General features: G+C 46.2%; 1 protein-coding gene and 1 non-coding gene across 6 annotated transcripts in view; both read right to left on the bottom strand.

Annotated features, from left to right (window-relative positions):
• Positions 1–1,602: 1,602 nt before the first annotated feature.
• Positions 1,603–24,741, bottom strand: part of LOC126463476 (uncharacterized) — a 129,425-nt gene continuing 106,286 nt past the window's right edge. For 3 of the 5 annotated variants that reach the window (XM_050096160.1, XM_050096163.1, XM_050096164.1), the window contains 3 exons: positions 24,009–24,095; positions 12,080–13,104; positions 1,603–2,091 (listed from right to left, as the gene is read on the bottom strand). In XM_050096160.1, coding sequence (XP_049952117.1) covers positions 1,857–2,091; positions 12,080–13,104; positions 24,009–24,095 — 1,347 coding nt within the window. In that variant the 3' untranslated portion in view covers positions 1,603–1,856. The remainder of the gene's footprint in view (positions 2,092–12,079; positions 13,105–24,008; positions 24,096–24,741) is intronic. The other 2 variants (XM_050096161.1, XM_050096162.1) reach the window with 2 other exon arrangements.
• Trnal-caa (transfer RNA leucine (anticodon CAA)) lies at positions 11,339–11,413 on the bottom strand. Its single transcript has one exon. It is a non-coding gene; the product is annotated as a tRNA-Leu (tRNA).

Raw genomic sequence — 24,741 nt, 5'->3', positions numbered from 1 at the left:
TGTAGGAAGATTCTGGTCGTAATAGGAGCCAGCATTCAAATACTGGTATCTGTATATTTATGCTTGCTATAGCGGTCACTTCAACCATCAACTGCCGAGTTTGGCAGGTCTTCCTACAGGTTGGTCAGGGGTCTGAAGATGGCGTAGTAAATCGCCGAAACTGGAAGCCAAATAAAATAAGTTTGGAAATTAAACGGCTGGAAGGTGTCCGATTTGACATACTGTAGCGAATAGCCGACTCACGAAAGCATCTCTGAAAAGACTGACATACAGAGATTGAATGGAAACGGCTACTAGGAGACCATTTGCAGCCTTTCACGGACTTCATGTTACTGATGACAATGCGCCATGTCAATGGATCGCATTTGTTTGCTATTGGATTGAAGAACATTCTGGACAATTTGAGCGGCCGGCCAGAGTGGCCGAGCGATTCTAGGCGCTTCAGTCTGGACCTGAGCGACCGCTACGGTCGCAGGTTCGAATCCTGCCCTGGGCATGGTTGTGTGTGATGTCCTTAGGTTAGTTAGGTTTAGCTAGTTCTAAGTTCTAGGGGACTGATGACCTCAGATGTTAAGTCCCATAGTGCTCAGAGCCATTTGAACCAGTTCGAGCGAATGATTTGGCCAGCCTGATCGCCCGTCATGAATCCCATCGAACATTTATGGGGCATAATCGAGAGGTGAGTTCGTCCACAAAACCCGCACCGGCAACACTTTTGCAGTTATGGACGGCTATAGAAGAAACATGGCTCAATATTTCTACAAGAGACTTCCAACGATTTGTTGAGTCGATGCAACATCGAGTTGCTGCGCCGGGTAAAAGCATGTCCGATACGATATTAGAGGTATCCCCCGACCTCATTGTAGTGCAGAATTCAATAATATATAAGAACGTAGGCTTCCGCAGCCGGTGTCATAGTGAGTAAAATTCTTCTGGGTATTATGCCGCGTCATTGCTAAAAACTAACAACAATAATAAGCTAAAACTGACGTTTCGGCCGAACTGCAACGGCCTTCCTCAGGGCACGACTGGTTTTGCATGGGGATATGTGCTTCTATTTATTACAGACTATCGGTGTCTGACGTCACTGTTGTAAAACTTTCATTGGCCCTCTAATATGATTGGCTAGTGATGACGTAAGGGAAGATGGAAAGAAAGAGGCTATTCGTGGATGTCCATGTCGTCAGCGATTGGTAGCTGTCCACCAATCAGCGTTCGGCTTCTGGTCGGCAAGTTTTCATCCTGGTGAGCGCGGAAGTAGACTGACAGTTGCTCTACAGATGTTTGTGCAGATACGTCCATGTCCCGTGTAGCTTCAATAATACTTTGTTGGCCTCCCTTAATAATGAGTTCAAAATGGCTCTGAGCACTATGGGACTTAACTTCTGAGGTCATCGGTCCCCTAGAACTTAGAAGTACTTAAACCTGACTAACCTAAGGACATCACACACACCCACGCCCGAGGCAGGATTCGAACCTGCGACCGTAGCGGTCGCGCGTTTCCAGACTGTAGCGCCTAGAACCGCTTGGCCACCTCGGCCGGCTAATAATGAGTAATTTACATTTTGACGTCCCCTCATAGTGAGAGATTAATGCACAAGCTTTATTTGGACGAGGGAGATTTATTGATGTACTTAAGGATACATTTTGGTGTACACTGAATTTTTCGTATTATTTTCAGCAGTTGACAAATGGTATATTTTTCACAAACAGAAATATCTGACAGCAGAACAAGTTTTGACAGTTTGCGCGAATAACTGTCGGATATGCGTTTCGAGGACTGTTATGCAGATTTGGCGGAGGGACGGAGATAGGTGGCGACTGCTGTCGGAGTCCCGCGCTCCGGGTGTAGAGACTCAGTGCTTGCCGGCGAAGGCGGTGTAGGTGACCTTGCCGGTGCTGTCGATGGAGGAGCTGGCGGACGAGTGGACGCCCTGGCCCTTGGAGGTGCCGCTGCCGCCCACCGTGAACGGGCCGCCGCCCTCCACTTCGCCGAAGCGGTTCAGCAGCACGTTGCTGTCGTCACCACAGGTGGAGCAGCCGCCCCCGTAGCTGCCGCCGCCCCCGCTAGGGCCCACGCCGCCGCCGTACCTGCGGAACCAGAAAACATTCATCACCCGAAACTCCTCCAGGCACTTCTCACCGCATTGTGTGCGTGCTGCGACGAAGACTCTATTTGTCCTCGGCTAGGGAAACAGAATCTCAGAATCCGATATTCGCTGTCGTATTTACAACAAGACAAGATGTAATGAAATTACTGGGTGTTTCAAAATGAAAATCGAGGTCTGTAGCATACATTCATCTAACTCTGATGAGCCAAAATACACTCCCGGAAATGGAAAAAGGAACACATTGACACCGGTGTGTCAGACCCACCATACTTGCTCCGGACACTGCGAGAGGGCTGTACAAGCAATGATCACACGCACGGCACAGCGGACACACCAGGAACCGCGGTGTTAGCCGTCGAATGGCGCTAGCTGCGCAGCATTTGTGCACCGCCGCCATCAGTGTCAGCCAGTTTGCCGTGGCATACGGAGCTCCATCGCAGTCTTTAACACTGGTAGCATGCCGCGACAGCGTGGACGTGAACCGTATGTGCAGTTGACGGACTTTGAGCGAGGGCGTATAGTGGGCATGCGGGAGGCCGGGTGGACGTACCGCCGAATTGCTCAACACGTGGGGCGTGAGGTCTCCACAGTAAATCGATGTTGTCGCCAGTGGTCGGCGGAAGGTGCACGTGCCCGTCGACCTGGGACCGGACCGCAGCGACGCACGGATGCACGCGAAGACCGTAGGATCCTACGCAGTGCCGTAGGGGACCGCACCGCCACTTCCCAGCAAATTAGGGACACTGTTGCTCCTGGGGTATCGGCGAGGACCATTCGCAACCGTCTCCATGAAGCTGGGCTACGGTCCCGCACACCGTTAGGCCGTCTTCCGCTCACGTCCCAACATCGTGCAGCCCGCCTCCAGTGGTGTCGCGACAGGCGTGAATGGAGGGACGAATGGAGACGTGTCGTCTTCAGCGATGAGAGTCGCTTCTGCCTTGGTGCCAATGATGGTCGTTTGCGTGTTTGGCGCCGTGCAGGTGAGCGCCACAACAGGACTGCATACGACCGAGGCACACAGGGCCAACACCCGGCATCATGGTGTGGGGAGCGATCTCCTACACTGGCCGTACACCACTGGTGATCGTCGAGGGGACACTGAATAGTGCACGGTACATCCAAACCGTCATCGAACCCATCGTTCTACCATTCCTAGACCGGCAAGGGAACTTGCTGTTCCAACAGGACAATGCACGTCCGCATGTATCCCGTGCCACCCAACGTGCTCTAGAAGGTGTAAGTCAACTACCCTGGCCAGCAAGATCTCCGGATCTGTCCCCCATTGAGCATGTTTGGCACTGGATGAAGCGTCGTCTTACGCGGTCTGCACGTCCAGCACGAACGCTGGTCCAACTGAGGCGCCAGGTGGAAATGGCATGGCAAGCCGTTCCACAGGACTACATCCAGCATCTCTACGATCGTCTCCATGGGAGAATAGCAGCCTGCATTGCTGCGAAAGGTGGATATACACTGTACTAGTGCCGACATTGTGCATGCTCTGTTGCCTGTGTCTATGTGCCTGTGGTTCTGTCAGTGTGATCATGTGATGTATCTGACCCCAGGAATGTGTCAATAAAGTTTCCCCTTCCTGGGACAATGAATTCACGGTGTTCTTATTTCAATTTCCAGGAGTGTATTATGACCACCCGCTTAATACGAGGGTGAGTCAAATGAAAATATTTTTTAAGTACCGGGTGATCAAAAAGTCAGTATAAATTTAAAAACTGAATAAAACACGGAATAATGTAGATAGAGATGTACAAATTGACCCACATGCTTGGAATGACATGGGGTTTTATTAGAACAAAAAAAAAAAAAAAAAAAAAAATACGAAAGTTCAAAAAATGTTCGACAGATGGCGCTTCATCTGATCAGAATAGCAATAATTAGCATAACTGACTAAGACAAAGCAAAAATGATGTTCTTTACAGCAAATGCTCAATATGTTCACCATCATTCCTCAACAATAGCTGTAGTCGAGGAATAATGTTGTGAACAGCACTGTAAAGCATGCCCGGAGTAATGGTGAGGCATAGGCGCCGGATGTTGTCGTTCAGCATCCCTAGAGATGTCGGTCGATCACGATACACTTGCGACTTCAGGTAACCCCAAAGCCAATAATCACACGGACTGAGGTCTGGGGACCTGGGAGGCCAAGCATGACGAAAGTGGCCGCTAAGCACACGATCATCACCAAACGACGCCATCTATCGGACATTTTGTGAACTTTTTTTGGTTCTAATAAAACCCCATGTCATTCCAAGCATGTGTGTCAATTTTCACCTATCTATCTACATTATTCCGTGGTTTATTAAGTTTTCAAATTTATACTGACTTTTTGATCACCCAGTATTATTTATTGTGCAGAAGTGGTACAAAGCTGTATCACTTTTCAACATAATCTCCCCCACGCTCAATGCAAGTCCTCTAGCGCTTACAAAGTGCATAAATTCCTTTAGAAAAAATTCTTTTGGTAGTCCGCACAACCACTCATGCACTGCGTGGTGTACCTCTTCATCAGAATGGAATTTCTTTCCTCCCACTGCGTTTTCGAGTGATCCAAACATATGGAAATCACATGGGTCAAGATCTGGTGAGTGTGGTGGACGAGGAAGACACTCAAAATGCAGGTCTGTCATTCTTGCAACTGTTGTACGGGCAGTGTAGGGCCTTGCATTGTCATGTTGCAAAAGGACACCTGCTGACAGCAATCCACGTCGCTTTGATTTGATTGCAGATGATTTTTTTTCAGCAGATCTGTGTATGATGCACTGGTGACAGTGGTCCCTCTAGGCATGTAATGCTCCAAAATGACGCCCTTTTCGTCCCAAAAGTCAGCATAACCTTCCCTGCTGATGGTTTTGTTCGAAACTTCTTTGGTTTTGGTAATGAGGAATGGCGCCATTCCTTGCTCGCTCTCTTCGTTTCCGGTTGGTGGAAGTGAGCCCACGTTTCGTCCCCAGTAACGATTCTTGCAAGGAAGCCATCACCTTCTCGTTCAAAGCGCCGAAGAAGTTCTTCACAAGCATCAATATGTCATTCTCTTATCTCAGGACTCAGCTGCCGTGGCACCCATCTTCACTTTGTGAAACTGGAGCACATCATGCACAGTGTTGTGTGCTGACTCATGACTAATCTGTAAACATGCTGCAATGTTATTCAGTGTCACTCGGCGGTTTTCCTTCACTATGGCTTCAACAGCTGCAATGTTCTGTGGAGTCACAACTCGTTGTGCCTGATCTGGACGAGGAGCATCTTTCACTGAAGTCACACCATTTGCGAACTTCCTACTCCATTCGTAGACTTACTGCTGTGACAAACATGCATCACCGTACTGAACCTTCATTCGTCGATGAATTTAAATAGGTTTCACACCTTCACTACGCAAAAACCGAATAACAGAACGCTGTTCTTCCCGGGTGCAAGTCGCAAGTGGGGCGGCCATCTTTATACTGATACTGCGACGGTATGTGTGCATCTGCACTATGCTGCCACCTACAGGCCATTCTCCACACTGTTTGTAGCACGCTTACCAACTCACAGGATAAAGGCGCGAAATTTTGATTTGTTATTACAAATTTAAAGTTTTCATTTGACTCACCCTCGTTAGCTTGTTTGACCGTCTTTGGAACGAAATACATCACTGATTCTCCGTATCAGGGATCCGAAAATTTGATTTCCTGGGGCTACATGTGAAAGACTCTCTCACTCATTGAACATTTCTTGAATCATTCTTGGTCGGCCCTTATTCTTTCCTTCGCAAAGCGAGCCAGTGTATTCAAACTGTTGATACCATCTGCAGATGTTATCATCACTTGGAAAAATAGAAGGGAACTTAACACCGAATGCACTTTGCTCTGTAACAACACATTCAAGGTATAGAAATCTTTCTGCTCACTAGTCGCCATCTTCGCTACTAGCGCTCTCTAACAGAAGACAGGGGAAACAGTGCATGCAAGTCTGCACAGGATTACAAACACAGTATCTGACACAACTATCTGAGTTGCTTTTTATTTGATGTATTATTTATAATTGTAAGCTAAACATAGTAAATGCTATAATGTTTTCAGAGACCGATATTAATTTTGAAACACCCTGTATAATAGTGATAGATATAGATTTGGTAATGGATCCAGTTTCTGGTAATAGTAAAAAGACGTGAGAGCTAGTATTGTGTTGGATGTAAAAATGAATATTGTATAATTAATTTTCGGTGTATAGGAAATAAATGATTTGCTACTGATAACAATAATTTGTTTAAGAATTAATACACTATGTATTTAAATTATAGTCTACTGGCTACAATATAATAAATAATAATAAGTAAATATCATATTTACGAGTACATCTTGATAAGATTCGCTGATGACATTGCTATCCTCAGTCAAAGAGAAGAAGAGCTGCAGTACTTGTTGAATGGAATGAACAATCTAATGAGAAGAAAGTAACGAGATGTAGCAGAAGTTAGCTTAGTGATAAACTTTGCAAAAAGAAAAAAATAGGGGGAGGGGACACAAAGAGAAGAAGTGTAGAAATTCTGCTATCTTGGAAGCAAAATAACACACCGACGAAGCACCTAAAACATTGGAAACGGATTAGCACAAACAGAAATGGCATACCTGGTCGAGAGAAGTCTGCTAGTATGGAAAATCAAATTTAATCTGAGGAAGAAATTTCTGAGAATGTAGGTTCGGAGCATTTGAGCAGAGCATGCGACGGTCAGCTTATATTGGCAAGTCCATGAGGGTTTTTATGCATTTTTTTTTATTTTTTGTTTCCTCTAACTTAAGTAATACGGAGACGGCGTTATGGAAAATTGTTTCTGAGCGACAGTGTTAAGGTACATGTGCGGGATAAACGTTGTATTGATCTTTTTGAAAAATGTTTTAATCCTACTAGCTGGGGAAAGAAGTACGTGGCCACAGCAGCATGACAATAGATGTAAGGGCAGGCAGTGTCCTGTGTTACAGTATTGTTATTAGTATGTAGAATAGATGACAACGGCCGTAGAAGGTTGCACTTCCACGTGAACACTACGTCAAAATATATATACATGGTGTGTCTCAAACGTTCGGCGAACAGTCCGATATATTAAAAGCTACTCTGATTACGATGAGGCGCCCCCACATACGCATTGAGAGACATGTGGACAAGCACCCTATATCGCACAATAATCGACGTAAATCAATGGTGCAAGGTGCGACCAACCTAAATGAATCAGCGCAAGAACTCGTGTGATGCGTTAATATGGAATTTGTCCACAAAACTTAATGTTTTCCCGATTGTGCTCCTGTACCTCTCATTCGACTGCAGTGTAACTTTGGTGAGTTGCTATGCGCACTCCCATGCAGCTACTTTCCGTAGGGGTGGGGGTGGAAAAGGGATGACATAGAAGTGTGACTCAGGAACGTCTGCGGTGATTTCAAACAAATTTTGTATTCACACGACTCATTATCTATATTAACTGCGTACAATTGTTTGTATAAAAAATACTGTGGAGGGTAATGTATCCTTACCATCCCTAGGTTTGCGGGTGGAGATGGAGGTGACGAACCGTGACATGTAATACTGTTCGGTAACGACCGACGTTAGTATCGAATCCATGGTTTTCGAGATCTCGATGCTCGTTGGTTTCAGCCCTGATGTTTCACCCTTAAGGGCAGGTGGGAGAGTGGGAGGGCAGGACTTGCAATGCCAGCGATGTATCAGCTTAACTATAATAGCTGAAGCATTTTCTACCGAACTTGGCACACGTATCACATACTATATGAAGAAAAAAATGCTATGGAGGTAAGACACCCTTATCATTGAGGTGGCGGTGAAAAGAGATGACATGTAAAAATGTTCGACAACGACCTGCCGTTATTTCGTTCCTGCACTGTTTGGAGTATTTTAATAGCATGGTGCACAAACTGTTTCTTATTTGAGTCATTCAGTCACGTCAATCAGGTTGCAAGAATGAGCATTGCAGAGGGCCAGTAATGTTGTCAGTGTGTTTCGAGACCAAAGATCATGCCACACCGCTGAATAACACCGATACGTTTAACGTAATTTCTGGACTCTCATGGGGTAAGACAGCAGAGAGTCAGACAGTTGCCAATGACAGTCCTTTTAGTCGAGACGACAATCCGTTAGTGTTGTCAATTAAGCCTCCAAGAAACGAAATTGTATCGGTCAGTTTTAATGGAAGGAAAAAGAAGCGGAACAGTTGCGAAGATATCAAGAGGTTATCAACGACACCATCGACTTCGGGCTAAGTGGGAACATGTCACTAAAATGCGAGCTGGTGTATCTGAAAATCAACATGAACGTCGCGTACAAGGAATGAAGGAACGAGTCAGCACGTCATGGGCTGGTGAACCTGAGCATGAACGTGGACGCCATCCACAAACAATGCGGGAAATATAAATGGGCAGAAAAAAGTCACAACACAAAGAAGGAGAGGTGTGACATAAACGAAAGTTGTTAGGCATGTTTCCAAGAATGAAAGATGATTTCTATTCAGATTTCCACCAGTCGCATAAGACTGGAGCCAGTAGCGTCACTATGAGGATGAAAATCACGTTTGCTTTAAATACGAGGTGCGGCTAGAAAAAAACCGGACTGATGCTGGAAAAAACATTTATTTACAATTATTTACAATTTCATGTTATCTCATTCAATGTACTCTCCTCCTCGGTCTCTACACCGCTCCATACGAATTTTCCACTGTTCATAGCAATGCTGCAGATCATTTTCGGTAAGTCCATACATTACTTCCGTCGCTTTTTCTTTTACTGCTTCAACAGTCTCAAATCTAGTTCCTTTCAAAGCTGACTTGACTTTAGGGAAAAGAAAAAAGTCACAGGGGGCCAAATCAGGTGAGTAGGGTGGATGATCTAAGATGGGAATGTTGTGTTTTGCCAAAAACGTCTTCACTGACAACGCACTGTGAGCTGGGGCATTGTCTTGGTGAAGGATCCATGACTTTTTTCTCCACAAATCGTTCCGTTTTCTCCGTACTCGCTCACGTAGGGTAGCCAGGACGCTAATGTATTAATGCTGATTCACTGTTTGTCCCTCTGGTACCCAATCAATGTGCACAATCCCTTTGATGTAAAAAAAAAAAAAAAATCATCATTGCCTTGAATTTCGATTTTGACATTCGTGCTTTTTTTTGTCGTGGAGAACCAGGAGTTTTCCAATGCATCGATTTTGTAAGAAGGTGGGATCACTTTCAATGTTTTCCAGGATGTCAGAACAAATCATTCTTCGGCGTTCCTTCTGTTCAATTGTGAGACACTTTGGAACCATTTTTGAACACACTTTGTTCATGTTGAAACTTTCATGAAGAATCTGCCTAACACTTTCCTTGTCAACTCCTGTTAACTCAGACACTGCTCTGATTGTTAAACGGCGATCTTGTCGAACAAGTTTACCGATTTTTTCAATGTTTGCATCAGTTTTTGCTGACAATGGTCTGCCAGTGCGAGTGTCATCACTGGTGTCTTCGCGGCCATCTTTAAATCGTTTAAACCACTCAAACACTTGTGTTCGCGAGAAACAATCATCGCCGTACACTTGTTGTAACATTACAAACGTTTCACTTGCAGATGTTCCTAGTTTGAAACAAAATTTGATGTTAACACGCTGTTCTTTCTGTACACTCAACATTTTCCGACGCACAGGCAAAACGTCAACTACTTAAAACAGACGCCACGGGCAGACTGAGTGCAGGAGACAGATGAAACTCGAGCAGTAGGCGGAGCGAGAGTCACGTGACAGGCCACGCGACTTTCAGCCTTATTGCATTCGTTTTATTGTTTCACCAGTACTAGTTCGGTTTTTTTCTAGCCACACCTCGTACACCCTGCAATGGTCGTGAGTGTTAAATAACTTTGAGATAGGACGTGGTGAGTTGATGTTAGTCAAGAATGGCTTTAAGGTGACAAAGACGCCATTACCAACACCTCACAGAGTTTTAATCTGTCGTGTAACAGGTCTACGAGACGCTGGATGTTCCTTCTGCGATACTGCAGAAATACTTGATTGTTTGCAGCGGAGGTACTGAGAATGTGCGGTCGCAAGGAGACCGAGCTCTGTACGGCCACGTGGCACTACCGAGAGGGAAGACCACAGTGTTCAGCTTATGGCTCTCGCGCGTTCCACTGCATCTGCAGCAGCAAACTGAGCAGCAGTTGGCACCGCTCTGACATAACGAAAAGTTACAAATCAGTTAGTTCAATGACAGCTCCGAGCCAGACGTCCTAGAGCGTGCGTCCCATTGACCCCAAACCACCGTCATTTGCGGCTTCAGTAATTTCACACGAAAGCTGATTAGAGGGAAGGGTGGAGGTCTGTAGTGTTTCCTGATGAAAGCTGCTTCTGCCTCGGTGCCAGTGATGGCCTATGTTGGCTAGAAGGAGGTCTGCAACAAACCTGCATTTGCGCAAGACGCAATGGCCCTACTTACGGAGTCTGTGCTGCGATTTCGTGGCAAAAGGGGCTCTCTCGTGGGTATCCCTCGCACCCTGATTGCAAATTCGTGCGTGAATCTGGTGATCGTTGTGCTGCCACTCATGAACACCATTCCAGAGGGTGTTCTCCAATAGGACAACGGTCGCCCACATGCCGCTGTTGTAACCTAACATGGTCTACAGAGTGTCAATGTATTGCTGTGGCCTGCTTGATCACCAGTTCTGTCTCCAGCACATATGGGACATCGTCGGACGCCAACTCAATTGTTATCGACAAACAGCACTAACCGTCCCTCTATTGATCGACCAAAAGCAACAGACATGGAACTCCATCCCAAAAACTGGCATTCAGCACCTGTACAACACAATGCATGCACGTTTGCATGCTTGAATTCAACACCGTTTATTAATGTACAGGCATTTCACATTTGTATTGGCGTACATCGCGCTTACATTAAACTGTGATCTTGCAATGTTAATCACTTTAATCTGTTACTAGACAAATGTATTCCCGACATTTCATTACTCTACATTAAATTTTTTTTGGTATCGGGCTTTTTTCATCAGTGTATGGGTGACATATGCTTACGTGGGGGAAGCCGCGGCAATAACCAAGCGCCAAATATATTTGGCTGAAAAGAAACAGTATTATATGAAGGGCTTATTTCAATAGTGGTACAAGTCCATTTTTGTTCATTCTGAGATACAGAGTCCTAAAGTTAAATGAGTAACAAGTATATGTTATGAAACTTCCTGGCAGATTAAAGCTGTGTGCCGGACCGAGACTCGAACTCGGGACCTTTGCCTTTTGCGGGCAAGTGCTCTACCAACTGAGCTACCCAAGCACGACTCACGCCCCGTCCTCACAGTTTTACTTCTGCCAGTACTTCGTCTCCTACCTTCCAAACTTTACAGAAGCTCTCCTGCGAACCATGCAGAACTAGCACTCCTGAAAGAAATGATATTGGGGAGACATGGATTAGCCACAGCCTGGGGGATGTTTCCAGAATGAGACTTTCACTCTGCAGCGGAGCGTGCGCTGATATGGAACTTCCTAGCAGATTAACTGTGTGCCGGACCGAGACTCGAACTCGGAACCTTTGCCTTTTGCGGGCAAGTGCTCTACCAACTGAGCTACCCAAGCACGACTCACGCTCCGTCCTCCCAGCTTTACTTCTGCCAGTACCTCGTCTCCTACCTTCCAAACTTTACAGAAACTCTCCTGCGAACCATGCAGAACTGGTAGAGCACTTGCCCGCGAAAGGCAAAGGTCCCGAGTTCGAGTCTCGGTCCGGCATACAGTTTTAATCTGCCAGGAAGTTTCATATCAGCTCACACTCCGCTGTAGAGTGAAAATCTCATTCTGGAAGTATCTGTTATCTCAACTGCAGATTTTTCAGCACTCATTTAACTTTAGAACTCTGTAACTCAGAATGAACAAAAATGGACTTGTACCACTATTGAAATAAGCCCTTCATATGTGATAACGAATAGAAGATGACTGATGCGTACCCGCTGCCGCCATAGCCGCCACCGCCGCCGCCCTCGTAACCACTGCTGCCGTAGCCCGTGTTGCCGTATCCAGTGTTGCCATAGCCACCGCTGCCGCCGCCGCCGCCGCCAGAGACGTCGTATCCAGAAGATGGCGCGTGTCCTCCACCGTAGAAGGCGTTACCGCCCCCGAGACCTGGAGCACCTGCACCGAGACCTGGGGGCGCACCGCCTCCAGAGCTGGACGAGGCGCTGCTCTGGCTGGAGCTGGAGCTGTAGCTGCCGCCGCCGTCGCCGAAGTAGAGCGGGCCCGAGCTGGAGGAGCTGGAGCTGGACGAGTGGCTGGAGGAGCCACTGCCCCCGCTGGGGCTGCGTCGGAAGCGGTCCTCTTTGCCGGGGATGCCCACCGAGTCCTTGTCGTGGAACGCCTTGTGGCCCTTCTTGCGCAGGAACACCACCAGTGCTGGCACCACCTCCTCTTCCACATCCACTGCGTCTTTCAGGGCCTTCACCTTGTTCTCGATCTCGTCGCTAACGTCGTCGTCGTCGTCGTCGTCCTTCGCGTCGCCGTCCTTGCTCTTCTCCGTCTCGTGTGATTCTGACTGCTCGTTTTTGTCAGGCACGACCTCAGCCTGGCTGGTCTCCTCCAGTGGAGTTTCAGGTACGTAGCTGGGCGGCATCGGGAACTGCGCAACGCCACCGGGAGGTGGCGGCACCGCACCCACGCGGTCTTCCGCAACAGGAGGCATGCCGAAGCTGACTAGAGGTGGGTTATAGGCCTGTCGCTGGCTCAAGAATGGCTGGTAGCCGCCCTTGACCTGGAAGTCGTCTGGGTAGCCAGCAGGTCGCGGAAACTCTCCGACAGTTGGTGTTCTGGGCTGCTGCTCCTGTTGAGGCGGCTGTTGACGGAAGGGAGCTGGGTAGACAGGCATCTGCACGGGCGGGACCCCCCAGGCCACCTGCTCTGGCTGGTAGGCTGGCGGTGGGCTCAGCCCAGGGTACGGCTCGTTCGACTGGAAGATGACGCCCAAGGGTCGCTGTCCCTGCTAAACAAACGCATTAAATACCCCTTATTACAAGTGTATGAATGCATGGTACGATGGCGATATACAGCAGCAGCATTAATTCTGGACGCATTGTCGGAACGCTCACTTTAGCATAACGAGATGTAAGTAAGATTTAGTATACAAAATTAATAAATTATCCTGTTATTTTTATATGTCCTATTGAATGTTAATCATTTTTAGAGAATGTGCTGTTATATGTTTTAATTAAAAATGAATAAATCGACTCAAAACGATTAAAAAAGTTCACTATTTCACCTGCTTGGGCATCCGTTTGTAACTTGATCTGTTCCAACAAATCAATCAGTGAGAGCGTATTATTTTCGCTCTATCCAGTGAGAAAAAGCGTTTTGGTCATTGTTATAACTCTAGTAGTACCAATACATCATTGTTGTTGAACTGTGAGGTTTCTTTAGTGTGACCTAGTCATGGACTGTGCGGCTGGTCCCGCCGGAGGTTCGAGTCCTCCCTCTGTCATGGGTGTCTGTGTTTGTCCTTAGGATAATTTAGGTTAAGTAGTGTGTAAGCTTAGGGACTGGTGACCTTAGCGGTTAAGTCCCATAAGATTTCACACACATTTGAACATTTTTTGTGACCTAGGGTGAGAGGGTGCCGGACTGAAAACGATCTCTCCTGTACCAGAACGTGATGATTAGTCACCAAGTAAATGGAGTAAGTCATTAACAGTCCGTGAAGAAGGTTATACGTATGCAGAAACAGCAAAAAGGTTGGGCAGAGGCACCACAAAATCTAGAGTGAGGCATGTTTACAACAGGTATGAAGAAATTGGAACAATCAAAATTTCTCCAAGAACGGGCAGAAAGCCAATTTCGACTAACCAAGATTGTCGTAGAATCTGCAGTCTTTCTTTGCAAGGTCATCGGTAAAAAACATAAATCTCATCTTGAAGACTTCAGAGTTTGAAGTTTCTGATCGACCGTTCAGACGGCAACTCTGCGAAAACTGTTTGCGTGCGAGGACTCCCAGCGACAAGTGTTATCTGAACGAAATGCAGAGGAAGAAACGTGTGCAATGGGCATAAGTATACAGGGAATGGACGCAAGCAGTCTGGGTAAGAGTCATTTGGAGTGATGAGAGTAAGATCAGCATCTTTGGAAGTGATGGAGTTAAGTTCGCTCGTCGTCGACCAGGCGAAGACTTATTGCCTCGGTAAACCAATGCCATTATGAAGCATCCCATCAGTGTTACTGTGTGGAGCTGCATGGCAAATCATGGCATTGGACATCTGCCAATTTTACGGGGCAACATTACCGCAAAAAAGTGCCAAAACGAAGTCTTACTGCTAAAATTGCTGCCCACTATCCACGATTTGTTGGAAGATAAGGACACACAGAACATGTTTCAGGAAAAGAATATGCCATGTCATACTGGGAAAATCAATAAGAAATGGTACGATAACCATCGAATTAGTGGGCTGCCTTAGGCTGGCAACAGTCCCTATCTTAACCCAGTTGAGAACATGTCATCGCGGCATAAAATCATGTTTTCAAGGCAGAGTCTCAGTAACAAGAGAGAGCTTCTAGAGGCCATTGTTAGTTCGTGGTTAATAGTGATCAACCAGATCTTCGACATTTGGTGGACTCAGCGCTGCGCAGAGTCAAGACATGATTAAATCAAAAGGATATCCCACAAAATAATAAGAAATATTGCAATAACTTTTGTGCCAAGTAATTTGTAACTTTCTGGCATTGTTAGGTTGTATTTCGATCGTTTTTTAAATGAACTAATTAAATTTTAATATTTGAAGTTTAATTTTCAAATAGTGGACATTAAAGCATGTTTTTGAAAATTTGAGGTAAATTGCTGGAAAATTGCTGGAATTGCCCATTCCGTCGGAATGTACGTTTCAGCTTAAATAAACTCCCGAATGTCATAATCAATGTACCTCTACAGAGTGTTCAGAATTAATGCCACTGCTATATATTTATAAAATTTTCTCCAGTTTCCAGCAGCATCAAGTGGTTAGATATCCATGAAAATTCTTATTAGTGTTCCCCAACCATTTTCAAACAGTGAGTGTCCTGTGTTAACTGTCGCAGCCCTTGTGTAGCTTTGCTACCGCTTGCCATATTACTGGTGCTCCCCCAGCGACCCACGAGGTAATGTTTACGATGGGAGCCCGCCGCGTGCATTTCAGCATTCTGATGACCATGTCCTAAGCTGTGTTTAGCTAAAAGACGCTCTCTTCATTTAGTCAGATATTTTTGTCTTTTTGATTACTCTATCCCAGAAGATGCCATCTTTATTAAATATGCTCTTTGATATTTTTGTATTTCTTTATTACGCTATCCAAGAAACATTTGTCACATCTAAAGCAATTCGCTGGACCACACTTTCAAAAATGGTTCAAATGGCTCCGAGCACTATGGGACCTAACATCTTAGGTCATCAGTCCCCTGGAACTTAGAACTACTTAAACCTAACTAACCTAAGCACATCACACACATCCATGCCCGAGGCAGGATTCGAACCTGCGACCACACTTTATTTATCCACATAGATAGGAGTTTCGGATCATTTCTAATGAAAAAAAAGAATAAACACATGATACACTGAAGAGCCAAAGAAACTGGTACACCTGCCTAATATCGTATAGGGCCCCAGCGAGCACGCAGAAGTGCCGCAACACGACGTGACATGGGCTCGAATGATTTCTGAAGTAGTGCTGGAGGGAACTGACACCATGAATCCTGCAGGGCTGTCCATAAATAATTTAGAGTACGAGGGGATGGAGATCTCTTCTGAACAGCACGTTGCAAGGCATCCCAACTATGCTCAATAATGTTCATGTCTGGGGAATTTGGTGCCCAGCGAAAGTGGTTAAACTCTGAAGAGTGTTCCTGGAGCCACTTGGTAGCAATTCTGGACGTGTGGGGTGTCGCGTTGTACTGCTGGAATTGTCCATTCCGCCGAAATGTACAATGGACATGAATAGATGCAGGTAACCAGACAAGATGCTTACGTACGTGTCACCTGTCAGAGTCGTATCTACACGTATCAAGGGTCCCATATCACGCCAACTGTACATGCCCCACACCGTCACAGAGCCTCCATCAGCTTGAACAGTCCCTGCTGACATGTAGGGTCCATCGATTCGTGAGGTTGTCTCCATACACGTACACGTCCGTCCGCTCGATACGATTTGAAACGATACTCGTCCGAGCAGGCAATATGTTTCAAGTCTTCAACAGTCCAATGTCGGTGTTGATGAGCCCAGGCGAGGCGTAAAGCTTTGTGTCGTGCAGACATCAGGGGTACAGGAGTGGGCCTTCGGTTCCGAAAACTGTGTATCGATTATGTTGCTTGAATGGTTCGCACGCAGACACTTATTGATTGCCCAGCACTGCCGCATCACGCATGACGTTCCAGTTTATTACTTCTTTACTAGTAACGCTGTTCGCAATAAACTTCGCAGACGGTATCCACGTATGCCGCTGAAAATACCTACAATATCGTATCATTGTACGTCAAATAGTTCAGGAGACGTTACGTCGTAAACAGTGAGATGCTTTAAAAATCTGACGCATCGTGCATCACGTTTAAACTTATTATTTCTGATGTGTTGGCAAATGTGCCAACACCTTGTAGATAGAGGAGGCCGAAATGCACGCTATCTAACGCAGACGGGCGTGAATTCTGGAACAGGATAAGTAGTGAATTCTAATAAGAAAAGTATGCAGCTCCTCGAATACTTAACTTTTAATTATCCTTGTTGGTTTACAACATTCTTGATGAGACATTTCATACGATAACTATCAAACTACGTAAGGCTAATGGCGCCTTGCTAGGTCGTAGCCATGGACTTATCTGAAGGCTATTCTAACTGTCTCTCGGCAAATGAGAGAAGGCTTCGTCAGTGTAGTCGCTAGCAAAGTCGTCGTACAACTGGGGCGAGTGCTATTCCGTATCTCGAGACCTGCCTTGTGGTGGCGCTCGGTCTGCGATCACACAGTGGCGACACGCGGGTCCGACATGTACTAAATGGACCGCGGCCGATTTAAGCTACCACCTAGCAAGTGTGGTGTCTGGCGGTGACACCACAATTTCGTTGCTACTAATTCTATTCGCAAAACATTTTGTAGACAGTGTTCACATACGCTGCTAAATCTACCTACAAAATTATATCATTGAACGACACAAGGTCAGGAAATATGACGTCATAAACATTAAGCACACGGCCAGATGCTGCCTGATACGGCCACGGACGCACAGCTGTAAAATAAACACCTGAACAATACCGGGTTTCTCTGCTAGTCATCTATAAAAGTGCACCCCATTCCAGTCCTTTCAACAAAGAAAAATCTCTGGCAGTACCGAAAATCGAATCCGGGTCTTTTGTAGAGCAGCTAGGCTCGCTCACCACTGGGGCTAAGGACGCGGACCAAATAATAAACTTAAAATGGTTTTGTAGGTGTTGTGTTCCGCCAAAGACTGGTTTGACGCAGCTCTCTTCACTAATCTGTCCTCGGGGAAGTGTCTTCATCTCTGCAAAACTACTGAAGCCTACGTACATCTGAATCTGTTTGGTCCCCGATTCGATCCATCCATCAAATCTCCAAAATTCTCCTGTGGCACCACATCTCAAAAGTTTATCTTCTTGCCTTACCATTATTTATGATTCTACATTTTCCGTGTACCATAGACTTTTTACAATCAACACAAAACGAAAACTCAATAGAATTTTTGATGATACTATAAAACAAAGGAAATATCTCTAACATCCAAAAATACAATCCTTGAGACCAGAAAAAGATTCATGAAAAACCACGTTTGGAGCACAGTTCAGTGAAAGATGGTCGGGAAGCATAAAAGAAACAGTGGGTGACCTTCGAATTCTGGTGTTACAGGAGGCTATTGAAAGTCAAATAAATTGATCGCGGAAAGAATGAAGACTCTGCAACGACACAAAATGTATCGCGAAGAATATAATGAAACGAAGACACTGGTTGCCCCCGTATTGCTTCAGAGTCGTTGCTGAAAACTGTAAAGGAATGATGGTAGCTGATGATGTGGTATGAAGCAGTTATGCTGCAATGGCGATAGTGGACTGCTCTGAAGATACCGAAACTAATATTATCATTGATGGCCGAAACCACAAATACTTCTGGGCAGAAGACACTGTTCTGGTATGCATTACCGCCTTCAGCTAGGAGGCAGGTTGAACAATATGTACCAGATTTCACCCTCTTCCTTCCTTTCGTTTCATATTTATGCGAAGCACAAATATGTGTTACACTATTTAATTGTCATCGAAAATTTACACTTGATGTGATGGTGGTTTTATAAGGGTTGGGTTGGGTTGTTTGGGTGAAGAGATCAAACAGTGAGGTCTCATCGGATTAGGGAAGGAAGTCGACCATACCCTTTCAAAGGAACCATCCCGTCATTTGCCTGGAGCGATTTAGGGAAATCACGGAAAACCTAAATCAGGATGGCCGGGTGCGGGATTGAACCGTCGTCCTCCCGAATGTGCTAACCACTGCGCCACCTCGCTCGGTTTTTATAAGGTTTCTTCAAGATATCAAAGAGACACTCAATTTGAAACGCTTCTGCTATTCGCATCATCTCATTTCATAAGTACGCAACTTGTCATGCCATTGTTTTCCAAAGAGGCACGTAGGGTACTTTTAGGCGTGGTGTCATACCTTAGCGGACTCCCGCATCTCTGGACGATGAGCGGGTGACATCTTGCACCGGTCGAGAACTTTGGCTAGCGCGAGCCAATCAGGCAAACAGTCGCGATTTTCAGTTGTGTGGAAGCATGGTCAGCTGGAAGCTTGATTCTGGCGCTGTATTCTGTTTCATTTGGTCCTACCTGGGGCAGAATACCATTCTGTGAGGAGGTGGACACTAGATGCAGTTTTCGCCATGCTGTATCGTAATTGTTGTGTGAGACTGCAACGAGCTCTTAGATTTTATGAACGCTTTTCGCATCTGTCCGACTACCTGCAACATTCGCCGATATGATCATGTTAGTGCTTCATACGCCGAACTAAAGTGGTTGCGGCCGGACAAATTGCGTGACTACCACACTCTATGTCTACTTCACAGACTCCTCGTCGCGCAAGCACCCCAGTACCTTGCTTCAGAGATTAAAAACCTGTCATGCCATCATAATCGAAACACGAGGTCACTCTTATTTGGTATCCTAACTGTGCCCACTCACAAAACAAAAACTTTTGCAAACTCCTTCTCAGTTGCCGCTGTCCGCCTCTGGAACAAACTGCCCCTTACCTTGCGCAAAATTCAATCTCCTGCTGCTTTTAAGAAGAAGTTGAAGCATTTTCTACTATCATCCTCATAAAGTTCTCCACAAAATTAATGTACCAGGCCAATCCTCTCATCTGTCAAATAGCAAAGCTAGCGTCTTCTATCTTGCTCCTGAGATGCCTTCCCCTTCATCTATCTCTATTAGCCAGGCAATCTTCTTTTCCTTTATATTTCCTTAATTATGTTTCATCATGTCTATTCTTCTCCTCCCTTCACCATGAGTCTCCCTCATACTCCCTGCTGCCAGCACTCCTATCTAAAATTTGTCTCTTCAATAATGTCTAATTATAACAGTACTTATGATCTACGAATATAAACTCTATATGTATGTATTTTTCCAGATGTACCTTTCTAATTGTTTATTTCACTTTTTGTACTACACTCCTGGAAATGGAAAAAAGAACACATTGACACCGGTGTGTCAGAACCACCATACTTGCTCCGGACACTGCGAGAGGGCTGTACAAGCAATGATCACACGCACGGCACAGCGGACACACCAGGAACCGCGGTGTTGGCCGTCGAATGGCGCTAGCTGCGCAGCATTTGTGCACCGCCGCCGTCAGTGTCAGCCAGTTTGCCGTGGCATACGGAGCTCCATCGCAGTCTTTAACACTGGTAGCATGCCGCGACAGCGTGGACGTGAACCGTATGTGCAGTTGACGGACTTTGAGCGAGGGCGTATAGTCGGCATGCGGGAGGCCGGGTGGACGTACCGCCGAATTGCTCAACACGTGGGGCGTGAGGTCTCCACAGTACATCGATGTTGTCGCCAGTGGTCGGCGGAAGGTGCACGTGCCCGTCGACCTGGGACCGGACCGCAGCGACGCACGGATGCACGCCAAGACCGTAGGATCCTACGCAGTGCCGTAGGGGACCGCACCGCCACTTCCCAGCAAATTAGGGACACTGTTGCTCCTGGGGTATCGGCGAGGACCATTCGCAACCGTCTCCATGAAGCTGGGCTACGGTCCCGCACACCGTTAGGCCGTCTTCCGCTCACGCCCCAACATCGTGCAGCCCGCCTCCAGTGGTGTCGCGACAGGCGTGAATGGAGGGACGAATGGAGACGTGTCGTCTTCAGCGATGAGAGTCGCTTCTGCCTTGGTGCCAATGATGGTCGTATGCGTGTTTGGCGCCGTGCAGGTGAGCGCCACAATCAGGACTGCATACGACCGAGGCACACAGGGCCAACACCCGGCATCATGGTGTGGGGAGCGATCTCCTACACTGGCCGTACACCACTGGTGATCGTCGAGGGGACACTGAATAGTGCACGGTACATCCAAACCGTCATCGAACCCATCGTTCTACCATTCCTAGACCGGCAAGGGAACTTGCTGTTCCAACAGGACAATGCACGTCCGCATGTATCCCGTGCCACCCAACTTGCTCTAGAAGGTGTAAGTCAACTACCCGGGCCAGCAAGATCTCCGGATCTGTCCCCCATTGAGCATGTTTGGGACTGGATGAAGCGTCGTCTCACGCGGTCTGCACGTCCAGCACGAACGCTGGTCCAACTGAGGCGCCAGGTGGAAATGGCATGGCAAGCCGTTCCACAGGACTACATCCAGCATCTCTACGATCGTCTCCATGGGAGAATAGCAGCCTGCATTGCTGCGAAAGGTGGATATACACTGTACTAGTGCCGACATTGTGCATGCTCTGTTGCCTGTGTCTATGTGCCTGTGGTTCTGTCAGTGTGATCATGTGATGTATCTGACCCCAGGAATGTGTCAATAAAGTTTCCCCTTCCTGGGACAATGAATTCACGGTGTTCTTATTTCAATTTCCAGGTGTGTAGATGTAGTTTAACATGCCTACTAAAACGTATGAATGTAAAATAAGTAGAATGCCTGGTTAGATGTAAGAGAGGGCCTGATGGCCCTAATCTTGCCAGGTTAAATAAATAAATAAATAAATACATTCATGCAGATCGTGTTTGTTTATCAAGTCATGACTTACTGGAGTAAAATTTCGTGTGGCGTGCTTCTTATAATTAAAACGAAACTTAACTTTTCTTTGTCGTCAGGTCAGAATCGCGTGCCCATATGGACAGCGCTATCCACTCATACTTAACTCATCCAGGAGTATTTGTAGCATGTTGTCGCTCTCTTATTCAATTATACGTGAGTAAACTGCCTTGATATGGTTACTTTGTGAATATTGTGAAAACTTGGTGTATTGTTACCCTGAGCTTGCTTGTAGTGAACGATGTAAAGCTGCACGTTCTGAATCTCAAACAGTGACCGTTAGACTGCATTTGCAACAGTATCTGTATTCGCCTGCTTATAACGTGGAACTTATTTTTGTTCGTTCATGGAACCACGTGGCCTGGTCGTACCCTGATTGCTTGTCCTGTTTAACGGCTCTATTTAAATAAGCAATACGCTCGCTTCATAGGGTGAAGTTACGTCATTGCAAATTATCATTGTGCGACTAATGGTTCAGGAAATACGTCGTCATAAACACTGTGATGCATGAAAACCGAGCTTTTTTAAAAAGACAAAGAGCAAAATACCCAGGCTCAGCCAGTTCAAAATGGTTCAAATGGCTCTGAGCACTATGGGACTTAACATCTGTGGTCATCAGTTCCCTAGAACTTAGAACTACTTAAGCCTAACTAACCTAAGGACATTACACACATCCATGCCCGAGGCGGGATTCGAACCTGCGACCGTAGCAGTCGCGCGGTTCCGGACTGCGCGCCTAGAACCGCTAGACCACCGCGGCCGCTCAGCCAGTGTTCGATAATGAGAGCAGTGCTGAATTTCCAACAAACTTTAAACATACTGTTTTATACATGGAGTTCGATTCCTTAAAGAATGGGGTGTGAGTTTACTGGTTCTCGTGTAAGCATTGTATCGACTGCAGTGCTAACGGAACTGTTGAGTCATGTTCGAATTCCGCCTCAAAAGAGTGCGACAATCGGCTTCAATCAATCCTTCGATGTGATACATATTGTTGTCTGTTTTGCCTTAAGCAAGTTCCTGACACCAAAACCACGCTTGATTTCGTGACACTACACTCGTTCCATAGACTCCAGACGTTTTATTTAAACAGAAATGTCCTTCACTTCGCGTTTCAGTCGCTGGTCATGTGCCCATCAACACCTCCACGTTGAAAATGTGTTTCTGAGCAGAAAGCAATGCTACCTCCAACTACTGGCGGCGTTCGAAAGTTTCAATCGTTACGTTTAACTGGACATGGAATTTAATTCGCATAAGATATTTATGCACCAGTGAGAGTTCTTTTTATCCTCACTGAACCACCCTCACACAGTTACTTTTTAGTGGCAGGCTCAAGAACATCAACGATAAATGTCCACCACTTACTGCAAACGGAACAAGAGCGGATGGTAGGCAATTGAATCTCAATGTAGACAAGTGTAATGTGATGAGAATATATAGAAAGATAGATCCCTTATCATTTAGCTACAAAATAGTAGCTCAGCAGCTGGAAGCAGTTAATTCCATAAATTATCTGGGAGTAGGCATTAGGAGTGATTTAAAATGGAATGATCATATAAAGTTGATCGTTGGTAAAGCAGATGCCAGACTGAGATTCATTGGAAGAATCCTAAGGAAATACAATCCGAAAACAAAGGAAGTAGGTTACAGTACGCTTGTTCGCTTACTGCTTGAATACTGCTCAGCAGTGTGGGATCCGTACCAGATAGGGTTGATAGAAGAGATAGAGAAGATCCAACGGAGAGCAGCGCGCTTCGTTACAGGATCATTTAATAATCGCGAAAGCGTTACGGAGATGATAGATAAACTGCAGTGGAAGACTCTGCAGGAGAGACGCTCAGTAGCTCGGTACGGGCTTTTGTTGAAGTTTCGAGAACATACCTTCACCGAAGAGTCAAGCAGTATATTGCTCTCTCCTACGTATATCTCGCGAAGAGACCATGAGGATAAAATCAGAGAGATTAGAGCCCACACAGAAGCATACCGACAATCCTTCTTTCCACGAACAATGTCCTCAGCTCGAGGTCGTGCGGTAGCGTTCTCGCTTCCCGCACCCGGGTTCCCGGGTTCGATTCCCGGCGGGGTCAGGGATTTTCTATGCCTCATGATGACTGGGTGTTGTGTGCTGTCCTTAGGTTAGTTAGGTTTAAGTAGTTCTAAGTTCTAGGGGACTGATGACCATAGAGGCCGGCCGCGGTGGTCTAGCGGTTCTAGGCGCGCAAGCCGGAACCGCGCGGCTGCTACGGTCGCAGGTTCGAATCCTGCCTCGGGCATGGATGTGTGTGATGTCCTTAGGTTAGTTAGGTTTAAGTAGTTCTAAGTTCTAGGGGACTGATGACCTCAGATGTTAAGTCCCATAGAGCTCAGAGCTATTTGATGACCATAAATGTTAAGTCCCATAGTGCTCAGAGCCATTTGCACCATTTTTCCACGAACAACACGAGACTGGAATAGAAGGGAGAATCGATAGAGGTACTCGAGGTACCCTCCACCACACACCGTCAGGTAGCTTGCGGAGTATGGATGTATATGTAGATGTAGATGTAGGCATGTTCCTGAAGCTTCCCATTGATTATGAGACTCAGTTTGAAGGCTACCGTAGACAAAATCTCAAGAATGGCTCACCTGATAAGGCATCAACATGGGTGCCATGGGGCCCTGGGGCACTGAGCTGTCCTGCTGTGTCACCTGGGCAATGACGCCACTGCTCTCCTAGAACAAGACAACAGTGTCACAGTCAGTCATGTGGCACTCTTGCATACAACATAAGGGGTAAGTACAGAAGTACGGGGTGGTTGTAATTAAACTGATTGTGTTCTAAGTGCTGCAGTGCAGGCTGTGTACATCACAGGACTGAGACACATCATCAATATGTTTCTTGATCGGTGCGCTCGCAGAGTACGCTGAAAAATAATAGTTTAACGTTCTGCCCCCAGGTGACAAGATGGCGTGGTGGGTGTGGGTGCAGGAAAAGACGAGGAATGATCAAACATAATAATGGTGGTTCTCGCACCTTTATTAGAATATGGTCACAAGTTACATCATGTGTTCAGTACGGTATCCCAACTCAGCAACATACTGCATCCATGATACGGAATGGTCGACAGTTGCTCGCAGCACATCTGGTGTAATCAAAGTGATGTGTCATCGTATGCTATTCTTCAGATCAAGAAGAGTCCGGATACATCTCTAAGAGACAGTACTTCAGATATCTCCACAACCGGAAGTCACATGGATTTAGCTCGGGGGATCTGGAAGGCCACAATTCTTGAAATGGTGCGGTCATTACCGAAGGTTTCTCGAAGCATACCTTTCACTTGCCAAGCAGCATGTGGTATCGCCATAGCTTGCTTGAAAA

Source organism: Schistocerca serialis, chromosome 1 (genome assembly GCF_023864345.2).
Source record: "Schistocerca serialis cubense isolate TAMUIC-IGC-003099 chromosome 1, iqSchSeri2.2, whole genome shotgun sequence".
In the NCBI taxonomy this organism is placed as follows: Eukaryota; Metazoa; Arthropoda; class Insecta; order Orthoptera; family Acrididae; genus Schistocerca; species Schistocerca serialis.
This window is presented reverse-complemented; position numbering and strand designations above follow the sequence as displayed.